The 13,910-nt window shown below is 37.8% G+C and overlaps 1 protein-coding gene across 13 annotated transcripts in view; it reads right to left on the bottom strand.

Annotated features, from left to right (window-relative positions):
* Positions 1-13,910, bottom strand: part of FGD4 (FYVE, RhoGEF and PH domain containing 4) — a 220,626-nt gene that overhangs the window by 28,843 nt on the left and 177,873 nt on the right. For 12 of the 13 annotated variants that reach the window (XM_082352075.1, XM_082352074.1, XM_082352065.1 and 9 more), the window contains 3 exons: positions 3,956-4,094; positions 1,650-1,708; positions 1,190-1,336 (listed from right to left, as the gene is read on the bottom strand). In XM_082352075.1, the coding sequence (XP_082208201.1) occupies positions 1,190-1,336; positions 1,650-1,708; positions 3,956-4,094 (345 nt within the window). Of the gene's footprint in view, positions 1-1,189; positions 1,337-1,649; positions 1,709-3,955; positions 4,095-13,910 lie in introns of those variants that run through there. The other variant, XM_082352066.1, reaches the window with a different exon arrangement.

Raw genomic sequence — 13,910 nt, 5'->3', positions numbered from 1 at the left:
ATCATATCACACAGTGTGGCTTTTTGTGAATGGCTTCTTTCACTTTACACAACGTTTTCAAAGTTCATTCACGTAGTATGTATCAGTATTTTATTCCTTTTTACTGCCATATAATATTCCAGTGCATGGTTATACCACATTTTGTTTATCCATTCATCAACTGATGGACATTTAGTTTGTTTCCACTTTTTGGCTATAATGAATACTTTTGCTATGAACATTCACGTATAAATTTTGTGTGGATGGACATGTTTTCAATTTTCTTTAGTTATACAAACTTGAAGTAGAAACGCTTCACGAGAGATACTGAACACCCTTCTGCATGACAATTAGTTCCTGTAAATCTTCCTTTCAAAGGAAGCTGTAACCAGACAACAGAAGCCTCTAAGCCCCCAACAACTCATACTAAGGCTGGTGAGATGACTGCCTTGCAGCAGAAAAGTCAGATGTGATAACATCCTGAGAATGTGTCATGTGCCAGTTACCGGGCAGCCTCTTGACCAATGTGTCTGTTTCTTTGCCTATAATAACAATCATAGTAATAGCTAACATTTACTGAGCTATTACTCAAGGTTAGCTTATTGTTACTCATTGTTAGCTATTATGATTATTATTATATCATTAGATATAGAAAGGAACTGGAATTAACAGAGACTAAAATATAATGGCCTGGATGCCCCAGGGAGAGCGCCTATGTTTTCGATAAGTTCTAGACTAACTGTCATTTCCCGGAAGTTAAGGCAGGGATGGAGACTGATCGCAGTGAAAAGGAACTATGTAGCAAACTCATGTACTTTTACATAGATATTTGAGGCACAAGTTTTACAACTTTGTCTATATATTTCTTCAACTAGAAGAATTAAAAATAGTGGTCCCCACGTATACACTGATGGCTATGATCATCATGGAAAGGTTAAATCATCTTCACTACGTGTTACTGAAGTAAATTATACATGGTAAGTACACAGGAAGATTATAGAAAAATACTTCAAAAAAAGATTTGTGTCCTTGAAAGAACAAGTTTCAGTTACTAAGGACATTCCCTGATGTGGAATCCTGACAGTACTGACTAAACCAGGTTAGATATAATTGTTTTGGTGAGAGCAAGCAAGCATCCTACTTTTCCAAGATGCATATAACAATGTTTATGGGTTATTCTTATGTGACTTGCTCATACTACAAAACTCACTAAGAAAAGGTAGCGCTCTTGTGCCGATGTGTTCCGAGCAGCTAGTTTGAGGATCTGTCCTTCTTTTATTAGTTCATTTGAAGGATTTACAATGTCTTCTTCTTCTCCCAACATTTCATAAATCTCTAAGAGTTTCTTTAGGTTCTCCTAGGAAATTAAAACAAAACACAGCAAGATCATATATAAGGAGGTTTCACCTTAGTTCCTTTAATCAATGACCTTAGCTAAAATATACATAATTCAGAAGGGATTGGAACTAAGCATAAATTTTGGTATAAAGTATGTCAGTTATGATCAAATTAAAACCTGGGAGAAGAGGGATAACACTAAACATTTTATAAACAATATTTTTTGTTCACTTGTATCAATTCATTTGGGTCCAAACCTGTAGATAATATCAGACTATATTATTGGCAATTATCTAACTAGAATATTCCCATTTCCTCTGGAAACCACTTACCATTTTTCTTATTGCACTATTAGAATGACTTGCTGCTGTAGATATAATTTCAAGTGATTCTAAATGGAAAAAAAGAAAAGTAAATACATTTTGTCCTTACTATGTTACTAGATAGCTGAATAATATACAGTACAATAAGAAGAAATCTGAGACCGAAGATACACGATAAAAGCAGGGGGCAATTTGCATTTACAAGCTGGATACTTTCAAAAGTTCATTTGTAAGCAGATTATTTGGAACTTGAAGGGTATTTCCTCATTAAAAGTCATATACAGTGAATAAGCTCTCAGGTACATTTAATTGATAAGGGACCTTCAAAATAACAAACACCCTGACACTAGCTTGGTACAAGGAACTTTGTCAGGGGCTTTCATATATATTAGGTCAATTCATTCTTATGCAACCTTGAATGGAAAGTATATTAGCTTCATTTGGCAGATGAAAGAAGTAGAGAGTGATGTGACTTGGCTAAGGTCACAAATTATGATACTGAAGGGCTACATTAGAACCTAAGTCTTCTGACTCAAAGTTCTACAATATTTCAGCAGTAGTAAGTATTTCACTAGTTTTATGAGAAAATTAACCACCAAGCATAATCAGTTTTCCTTGGGAAAACACACTCACATTTCTAGTCTAGGTGAAAGGGAATTTTCTGATGCCAATGTTGACGGAGGGTGTTGTTGCTAGGGCAGGTGGTAGCGAGAGATGGGAATGGGAACTCTGATATGGGCAAGGCAGGAGCTTCGGGACTACTGGTGAAGAGATGTGAAAGCTGAGGCTTCCTGCTGGATTAATCTGAGGGAATGTTCTCAATCCTACATTATGTCCTGCTCTCTTCCTTTCTTTCCTATCTTATGAATACTGGTTGGGTTAATTCTGTTACCACAACAACCCCATTATTCTGAACCAGCTTTTCTGTCTTCTTCGTTCTACTGCTGAACAAAATGCACTTTTGTTGCTTTCCCCTCTACTTTTAGGTCTCTAAAAGTACTTCTGTGATTTCCTTAGAACTTTAGTGTAAGTAGTAATGGGAAACCAAAAAGAGTAATAAAATACCCTATTATGTTGCTGACTCTCTCATTTTTGACATAGCTACCTTAGCAGGAGTCAAAGTCTTTTGAGTACAGAAGAAGCAGAATTTTTATTTATATTTTGGAGAACTATCCTGATTTTGAGCAATTCTTTGCATTCCACATAGTATCCAAGGTAGAGGGAGACAAATTAAGATGGGCTGGGGCCACTGCCCACGAGACTAGTTTGAGAAGTAGCAATGGTGATCCAACCTCCAATCCTACCACTACTAAAACCAAGCACTCAGGCCAGGTGAGTGGAAAGCGGGGATGAAGTGGAAAGTGGAAGAAGACAAGTTAGGATAATTCTAAACTTTAGAGGAAGAAAGGGGAGATGAGAAGTTCCTGTGGTCACCAACTCACTTGGATGGTGGGAGAAACATCACACATAGCCTATGTTCAGAAAAAGACCCAGTCTCTAAGACCAAAGATTGTGTTTTGTGTCCATCTCTCAACAAGGTTCACTTATAACAGCAGACAAAAAAGTATTAGAGAAAGTAGCAATGCTTTAAGACTGTACACCACTATTGTTTGTACATGTTGATTACTAATCCAAGTTAAATTTTCTCTTCACAGTTAACTGATTTTTTTAAAGTACACAAGAAAACAAAATTCTTATTGAAACTCTTAAGCCCTAAAAAGTCTTCCATTATGATCTAATGAAAAAATAAAAGATTTTTAATTTTTTCATAAAAAAAAAAAGTAGTACAGGAGTAGAGAAGGAATAAAGTTTTCTCAGGGAAAATGTTAACTGACACTAAACAGCACCATTGTCTCTTCTGTCTTAGAGTAGAGAAAGGTAGAGAGATATCACTTTGCTTAGGCTATTTTTACATAGTAAATGTCATCTTAGTTTTCTTGGTATGTATCAACCTACCTAATTAACCAGCAGCACTAGTAATTCTGAATGGTTGTATTCTTCCTGTGAGAAGGTAATTGTGTATTGCTATTCCAGATGTCTCTAAGACTATAGTTTTATATTTCACAGTTAATGATTAATGTGAAACCAGCATGAGAAATGTGATTTGCATTGCTCCAAGCCTATGATTTGGGCTCAAAAGTGCTTGCCTAATTGAGGTGCTGATGACAATTTCCAGTGAGGTTATTTTCTGGCACCAATATTTTACTAAAGTGGCTATGAGACCTATCTCACTTTGAAATCACAAGCCTACTTGGCCACTATATTATCCCATAATGGAAAGCAGGGGCGGGGCGGGGGTGGGGAGGAGTATTTACTTTTAGCATCATTCCAGTCCGGAGAACCAGGAGGCAATTTCCTTAGGTAGTCCTTAAGGAGCATCTCATACCGGGGAATCCGCTGAACAGGTTCTAGCATGTGATGCTGCAAAGTCAAGCTCCCACAGATCTTCTGTTTCTGTAATGAGAAAGGTTTTTTAAAAAAGATTTAAAAATTAGGTTAGCCAGTCTAAAACAATTCAACGTAACATAGAATTTTCATTAAGGGCAGCATTTCCCTACAAAGTGTGGTCTGTGCATCACCTGCATTAGATATACCTGGGATGCTATTAAAAATGGAAATTCTGGCTTCCCTGGTGGCGCAGTGTTTGAGAATCTGCCTGCCAATGCAGGGGACACGGGTTCGAGCCCTGGTCTGGGAAGATCCCACATGCCGCGGAGCAACTAGGCCCGTGAGCCACAACTATTGAGCCTGCGCGTCTGGAGCCTGTGCCCTGCAACAAGAGAGGCTGCGATAGTGAGAGGCCCGTGCACCGCGATGAAGAGTGGCCCCTGCTTGCCGCAACTGGAGAAAGCCCTCGCACAGAAACGAAGACCCAACACAGCCAAAAATAAATAAATAAATAAATAAATTTATTAAAAAAAAGGAAATTCTGAACCCCAACGCAATCTATGAAACCACAGTTTTGAGGCCACAGCCTGGGCATATGCATAAAAACACCTCCAATTCTTCCATTAAAGTTTGAGGACCACCAATCTAGTGTTAAGAACAGAAAGAAAAATCAAGTAGAATTTGAAGCAAGAAATTTCCAGATTGATGGCATCCACTTCAATTAGTCACTACAAGGGTTTGTCAGGTCACATTATTAAATCATACTCCAGAGATTTTTAAAAGAAGCATCTATTTAATGAGGTTCACTAAGTAATACTGCATTAAATGACTCTGGACTCAGCAGAAACTATTTCATAATAAGGCTACCATAAATGTCATTTCCTTTGAACTTAAAAAAGACTCCACGTGTAGAAAAGTGACAAGATAAGAAAATTTTAATTTTTATTAGGTCATGGCATTCTTTTCCATTAGAAACCAAACTCTAAACAGATCTCCTTTGCTTAGGGCAAAATTGAGTCTATAGAACATGCTTTCAGTAAGCTGTCAACATGGAAGGAGAGAAAAAAGATTACTTGAAAAATAAGATGTGTTCCTGTTCATATTAAACAAAGCAGAAACCCCCTTAATATATTTATTAATGACCATGATTAGGGCACTGCAGGGTAAAAAATGTTGTATTAAGACATGATGTTTGCATTCAAAGCAAACAAGAAACTAAAAGCTTCATAGAGAATGGAATATTTACACATGAACTCAGGTGAGGTCAGGCTTTGGGCAGGGAAATTACCAGGGGGTAAGTGCAGGAAGAGGGACCTTGGAGAACAGGCCCAAAACAGTGGGGCATGAAGCATGTTTAGTGAAAGGGGGCAGTTGAGTTCTGCTCGGAAATAAGATACTTATAGGGAAATAGGGGATGAGGAAGAAAAGGTAATCTGGGGCAATAATGTCAAGCTGGGTTTAGATTTACTTCATCTAATGCAGGTTTTCATGCAGGGGAGTGATATCATTAGATATGACAGCTATTAAGATTAATCTACAGCAATGTGGCTTTAGGCAGATGTGGAGAAACTAGTTTGGAAGTTATTGTAGACCAGGAGAAAAGTAAAAAGAGCCTGAAATTAGCATGGAAGCTGAGGGTTAATGGCTTTCCTTAATAAAGTGTAAGATATTAATATTATAAGTTTAGTTATTGCATTTGATTTTCTCCAGCAAGACTATGGTATATATATACACACACGCATATATATATCTCTCCATGAAAATATTACTGATCCCCAAATTTCTACATGAAGAAACTGGCTCAGAAAAGTTAGGGGAGTTTTCTAAGGTCAAGTGGCTCTAAGTGGCAGACTAGAATCCTAAACTAGGTTAGTTGATTCTCAGTCTACCATTCCTTTCACAACTCCATCCTTTCCTCATAATATGGAGAAGACAGACATTGCTGAGATAGTTTTAATATTTGATGAAACAATGATAATGACCACCATCGTGTAGTGAGCACTTACTATGCAACAAGCTCCATGCTAAGTCCCTTGAAAATATTATCTAACAGGCAAATGGACACACACAGAGAATGAGGAAAAGTGACAAATCAAAGATAAAGCCAAGTGGTCAAATTCTGGTGAATAAAAGAATATTGGTGCTATGTGATAAATCCAATCACATAACCACAAGCTACTCTGTGCAAGGCACAAAAGGTCAAGTGGAAAAAAAGTCTGTAAGCTAAAGACAGAAATGGAACATGTTGACTTTGTATTGACAACAAGATGTTCATACAGAATTTTGTAGCCAGCACTCAGCATTTTGTAACTGGAGTTCAGGGGTAGAGGAATATACTAGAAATAATGACCCTATAAGCATCTGTATGACATGATGGTTAAAGGCTTGGGAAACTATGATGTCACTGAGAGTGTGGAGAGAAAGAAGATCATGAAGGGCAAAAACCTTGTATTCTGCCCACATTTAAATATTAGCAAAAGGGGTTAGTGAAAGAACCAAAGAACGAGCCAGTGTTCAGAAAGGTAGATGAATGCTTAATCATGAGAGAAAAGAGATGTTCAAAAAAAGGAGTGAAGGGGAAAAATAAGACTTTTGGCTATGGCTGAGTGAGTAGACTGGCAAAATCCTCCCTTTAAAAAGCAACTTTATAATGAGAAGCTACTATAGCACTGGGAACTCTACTCAATGCTCCGTGGTGACCTAAACGGGAAAGAAACCCAAAAAAGAGGGGATATATGTATACATACAGCTGATTCACTTTGCTGCACAGTAGAAACTAACACAATGTTGTAAAGCAACTATACTCCAATAAAAATTAAAAAAAAAAATAAAAAGCAACTTTAAAGCTGGATAAAATTGATTTTAACAACAACAATCATTTCAGCACTTTGGAAATTGACCAAAGTGTTTCTTTTAAAAACTGCTGAACTTTGGGTAAGAACAGTAAGAAGCTGTGGTATTCTGGCCTGGGGCTGCACCTCTTCCTCCCCCAGCTCAGTCAATGTGAAGATTCTGCAAGGGTGGGGCAGGCTGTGAGGACTGGAGGCTTCTCTGCTGAAGTTAAGAGGGCTCATTTGATTTAGAGCGGTGAACCATATGCCCAGCAACACTGTCAGTGGAAGTGATGGTCTCTGAGGTGGGCAAGTGGGGAAGACCAATGACTTTAATAGCCTGAAGCTCTGTTGTGGTCGGACAATCATTTCCTTGGCTGAGGCTGTGTGAATAACCAGCAGAGACAGAAGAGAGCCCAAGGCAGCAATCTCCTGGCCACTCTGAGGTTGTGGAGATGCAGACAGAAGATACAGACAGGAAATGTGAAAGGGCCACAAGGACTTGGAAATGGCCTGATCTTTAAATAAGTGTGTGCCCCTCCACACACACTTATAGGGCCATCAGCAGAGGAGAGAAGCTAACTGGATCTAGGTAGTTAAGCACCTGTGTTTAATAACTGTTTGATCTTTAACCTACACAGATATAGGGGCAACCCCTATAAAGCCAAGATCACATACAAACACAAGAATATTCAACAAAAAACTGAATAGAGACATTAGTGGCTGCATACCAGAGGAGAGATAAAGTTCATAGATTTAGTCTAAGCAAGTTAATAAACAAACAAACAAAAAAACAAAAGTAACCACAGCCACTCTCAGTAGGGAAAATCCGAATATAGAGTTCCCACAAAATAGGTTATCTAAAATGTCCAGGGCTTCCCTGGTGGCACAGCGGTTAAGAATCTGCCTGCCGAGAGGGCAGACAGCAGAAGCAAGAAGAACTACAATCCTGCAGCCTGTGGACCAAAAACCACAGTTACAGAAAGATAGACAAGATGAAAACGCAGAGGGCTATGTACCAAATGAAGGAACAAGAAAAAACCCCAGAAAAACAACTAAATGAAGTGGAGATAGGTAACCTTCCAGAAAAAGAATTCAGAATAATGATAGTGAAGATGATCCAGGACCTCGGACTAAGAATGGAGGCAAAGATTGAGAAGATGCAAGAAATGATTAACAAAGACCTAGAAGAATTAAAGAACAAACAAACAGAGATGACCAATACAATAACTGAAATGAAAACTACACTAGAAGGAATCAATAGCAGAATAACTGAGGCAGAAGAACGGATAAGTGACCTGGAAGACAGAATGGTGGAATTCACTGCTGTGGAACAGACTAAAGAAAAAAGAATGAAAAGAAATGAAGACAGCCTAAGAGACCTCTGGGACAACATTAAACGCCACAACATTCGCATTATAGGGGTCCCAGAAGGAGAAGAGAGAGAGAAAGGACCAGAGAAAATATTTGAAGAGATTATAGTCGAAAACTTCCCTAACATGGGAAAGGAAATAGCCACCCAAGTCCAGGAAGTGCAGAGAGTCCCATACAGGATAAACCCAAGGAGAAACACGCCGAGACACATAGTGATCAAAGTGGCAAAAATTAAAGACAAAGAAAAATTATTGAAAGCAGCAAGGGAAAAACGACAAATAACATACAAGGGAACTCCCATAAGGTTAACAGCTGATTTCTCAGCAGAAACTCTGCAAGCCAGAAGGGAGTGGCATGATATACTTAAAGTGATGAAAGGGAAGAACCTACAACCAAGATTACTCTACCCAGCAAGGATCTCATTCAGATTTGATGGAGAAATCAAAAGCTTTACAGACAAGCAAAAGCTAAGAGAATTCAACACCACCAAACCAGCTCTACAACAAATGCTAAAGGAACTTCTCTAAGTGGGAAACACAAGAGAAGAAAAGGACCTACAAAAACAAACCCAAAACAATTAAGAAAATGGTCACAGGAACATACATATCAATAATTACCTTAAACGTGAATGGATTAAAGGCCCCAACCAAAAGACATAGACTGGCTGAATGGATACAAAAACAAGACCCATATATATTCTGTCTACAAGAGACCCACTTTAGACCTAGGGACACATACAGACTGAAAGTGAGGGGATGGAAAAAGATATTCCATGCAAATGGAAATCAAAAGAAAGCTGGAGTAGCTATACTCATATCAGATAAAATAGACTTTAAAATAAAGAATGTTACAAGAAACAAGGAAGGACACTACATAATGATCAAGGGATCAATCCAAGAAGAAGATATAACAATTATAAATATATATGCACCCAACATAGGAGCACCTCAATACATAAGGCAACTGCTAACAGCTATAAAAGAGGAAATCGACAGTAACACAATAATAGTGGGGGACTTTAACACCTCACTTACACCAATGGACAGATCATCCAAAATGAAAATAAATAAGGAAACAGAAGCTTTAAATGACACAAGAGACCAGAAAGATTTAATTGATATATATAGGACATTCCATCCAAAAACAGCAGATTACACGTTCTTCTCAAGTGCGCATGGAACATTCTCCAGGATAGATCACATCTTGGGTCACAAATCAAGCCTCAGTAAATTTAAGAAAATTGAAATCATATCAAGCATCTTTTCTGACCACAACGCTATGAGATTAGAAATGAATTACAGGGAAAAAAACGTAAAAAAGACAAACACATGGAGGCTAAACAATACGTTACTAAATAACCAAGAGATCACTGAAGAAATCAAAGAGGAAATCAAAAAATACCTAGAGACAAATGACAATGAAAACACGACGACCCAAAACCTATGGGATGCAGCAAAAGCAGTTCTAAGAGGGAATTTATAGCTATACAAGCCTACCTCAAGAAACAAGAAAAATCTCAAGTAAACAATCTAACCTTACACCTAAAGAAACTAGAGAAAGAAGAACAAACAAAACCCAAAGTTAGCAGAAGGAAAGAAATCATAAAGATCAGAGCAGAAATAAATGAAATAGAAACAAAGAAAACAATAGCGAAGATCAATAAAACTAAAAGCTGGTTCATTGAGAAGATAAACAAAATTGATAAACCATTAGCCAGACTCATCAAGAAAAAGAGGGAGAGGACTCAAATCAATAAAATCAGAAATGAAAAAGGAGAAGTTACAACAGACACCGCAGAAATACAAAGCATCCTAAGAGACTACTACAAGCAACTTTATGCCAATAAAATGGACAACCTGGAAGAAATGGACAAATTTTTAGAAAGGTATAACCTTCCAAGCCTGAACCAGGAAGAAATAGAAAATATGAACAGACCAATCACAAGTAATGAAATTGAAACTGTGATTAAAAATCTTCCAACAAACAAAAGTCCAGGACCAGATGGCTTCACAGGTGAATTCTATCAAACATTTAGAGAAGAGCTAACACCTATCCTTCTCAAACTCTTCCAAAAAATTGCAGAGGAAGGAACACTCCCAAACTCATTCTATGAGGCCACCATCACCCTGATACCAAAACCAGACAAATACACTACAAAAAAAGAAAATTACAGACCAATATCACTGATGAATATAGATGCAAAAATCCTCAACAAAATACTAGCAAACAGAATCCAACAACACATTAAAAGGATCATACACCACGATCAAGTGGGATTTATCCCAGGGATGCAAGGATTCTTCAATATACGCAAATCAATCAATGTGATACACCATATTAACAAACTGAAGAAGAAAAACCATATGATCGCCTCAATAGATGCAGAAAAAGCTTTTGACAAAATTCAACACCCATTTATGATAAAAACTCTCCAGAAAGTGGGCATAGAGGGAACCTACCTCAACATAATAAAGGCCATATATGACAAACCCACAGCAAACATCATTCTCAATGGTGAAAAACTGAAAGCATTTCCTCTAAGATCAGGAACGAGACAAGGATGTCCACTCTCACCACTATTATTCAACATAGTTCTGGAAGTCCTAGCCACAGCAATCAGAGAAGAAAAAGAAATAAAAGGAATACAAATTGGAAAAGAAGAAGTAAAACTGTCACTGTTTGCGGATGACATGATACTATACATAGAGAATCCTAAAACTGCCACCAGAAAACTGCTAGAGCTAATTAATGAATATGGTAAAGTTGCAGGATACAAAATTAATGCACAGAAATCTCTTGCATTCCTATACACTAATGATGAAAAATCTGAAAGAGAAATTATGGAAACACTTCCATTTACCATTGCAACAAAAAGAATAAAATACCTAGAAATAAACCTACCTAGGGAGACAAAAGACCTGTATGCAGAAAACTATAAGACACTGAAGAAAGAAATTAAAGGTGATACCAACAGATGGAGAGATATACCATGTTCTTGGATTGGAAGAATCAACATTGTGAAAATGAGTATACTACCCAAAGCAATCTACAGATTCAATGCAATCCCTATCAAATTACCAATGGCATTTTTTACGGAGCTAGAACAAGTCATCTTAAAATTTGTATGGAGACACAAAAGCCCCCGAATAGCCAAAGCAGTCTTGAGGCAAAAAAATGGAGCTGGAGGAATCAGACTCCCTGACTTCAGACTATACTACAAAGCTACAGTAATCAAGACAATATGGTACTGGCACAAAAACAGAAACATAGATCAATGGAACAAGATAGAAAGCCCAGAGATTAACCCACGCACCTATGGTCAACTAATCTATGACAAAGGAGGCAAAGATATACAATGGAGAAAAGACAGTCTCTTCAATAAGTGGTGCTGGGAAAACTGGACAGCTACATGTAGAAGAATAAAATTAGAATACTCCCTAACACCATACACAAAAATAAACTCAAAATGGATTAGAGACCTAAATATAAGACTGGACACTATAAAACTCTTAGAGGAAAACATAGGAAGAACACTCTTTGACATAAATCACAGAAAGATCTTTTTTGATCCACCTCCTAGAGTAATAAAAACAAAAAAAATAAAAACAAAAATAAACAAGTGGGACATAATGAAACTTCAAAGCTTTTGCACAGCAAAGGAAACCATAAACAAGACGAAAAGACAACCCTCAGAATGGGAGAAAATATTTGCAAATGAATCAACGGACAAAGGATTAATCTCCAAAATATATAAACAGCTCATTCAGCTCAATATTAAAGAAACAAACACCCCAATCCAAAAATGGGCAGAAGACTTAAATAGACATTTCTCCAAAGAAGACATACAGACGGCCATGAAGCACATGAAAAGATGCTCAACATCACTAATTATTAGAGAAATGCAAATCAAAACTACAATGAGGTATCACCTCACTCCTGTTAGAATGGGCATCATCAGAAAATCTACAAACAACAAATGCTGGAGAGGGTGTGGAGAAAAGGGAACCCTGTTGCACTGTTGGTGGGAATGTAAATTGACACAGCCACTATGGAGAACAATATGGAGGTTCCTTAAAAAACTAAAAATAGAATTACCATATGACCCAGCAATCCCACTACTGGGCATATACCCAGAGAAAACCGTAATTCAAAAAGACACATGCACCCGAATGTTCATTGCAGCACTATTTACAATAGCCAGGTCATGGAAGCAACCTAAATGCCCATCAACAGACGAATGGATAAAGAATTTGTGGGACATATATACAATAGAATATTACTCAGCCATAAAAAGGAACGAAATTGAGTCATTTGTTGAGACGTGGATGGATCTAGAGACTGTCATACAGAGTGAAGTAAGTCAGAAAGAGAAAAACAAATATCGTATATTAATGCATGTATGTGGAACCTAGAAAAATGGTACAGATGAGCCGGTTTGCAGGGCAGAAGTTGAGACACAGATGTAGAGAATGGACATATGGACACCAAGGGGGGAAAACTGCGGTGGGGTGGGGATGGTGGTGTGCTGAATTGGGCGATTGGGATTGACATGTATACACTGATGTGTATAAAATTGATGCCTAATAAGAACCTGCAGTATAAAAAAACAAACAAACAAAACAACTAATACTAAACTTTCATTGGGTTATTTGTATGGAAATATGTTAATATAAATGTTTCAGACATTACATGAAATTTCTAAAAATCTTAAAAACAAAAACAAAACAAAACAAAACAAAACAAAAAAAAGAATCTGCCTGCCAATGCAGGGGACACGGGTTTGAGCCCTGGTCCGGGAAGATGCCACATGCCGCAGAGCAACTAAGCCCATGCACCACAACTACTGAAGCCCGCGCGCCTAGAGCCCGTGCTCTGCAACAAAAGAAGTCACCGCAATGAGAAGCCCACGCCCTCAACGAAGAGTAGCTCCCACTCGCCACAACTAGAGAAAGCCCATGCGCAGCAACAAAGACCCAACGCAGCCAAAAATAAATAAATAAACAAACAAATTATAATGTCCAATATTCAGCAAAAAAAAAAGAGATATTCAAATAAATAGTGAAGTATTAACCTACACTGAAGAAAAAAGGCAGTCAAATAAAATTGTCTCTGAGTGAACTTAGATACTGGATGTAGCAAAGGTTTCAACACAGCTATTATATGTATGTTCAAAGAAATAAAGGTAATCATATTTGAAGAACATGAAAAGTATAACAACAATACATGCATACATAGCAATTTTCAAGGAGGAATCAGACAGTATAAAAAAGAACCAAATGAAAACTCTGGAGTTGAAAAGTACAATAACTGAAATGAAAAATTCACCCCAGAGACTCAACAGCAGAAATAAGATGGCAGAAGAATCAATCAACTTGAAGGCATATTAATTGAAATCATACAGTCTAAAGAACAAAGAGAAAAAAGGAAGAAAAGTGAACAGGTCTCAGAAACTCACATAATGGGACTTCCCTGGTGGAGCAGTGGTTAAGAATCCACCTGCCAATGCAGGGGACATGGGTTCAAGCCCTGGTCCGGGAAGATCCCACATGATGCTGAGCAACTAAGCTCGTGTGCCACAACTACTGAGCCTGCGCTCTAGAGCCCACGAGCCACAACTACTGAGCCCACGCACCAAAGCCTGTTACTGAAGCCTGCGTGCCTAGAGTCCGTGCTCCGC

This window comes from Balaenoptera borealis (assembly GCF_965194805.1).
Source record: "Balaenoptera borealis genome assembly, chromosome: 13".
NCBI lineage: Eukaryota > Metazoa > Chordata > Mammalia > Artiodactyla > Balaenopteridae > Balaenoptera > Balaenoptera borealis.
Note: the sequence above shows the minus strand (reverse complement) of the source record. Positions and strands in the feature narration are given on the sequence as shown.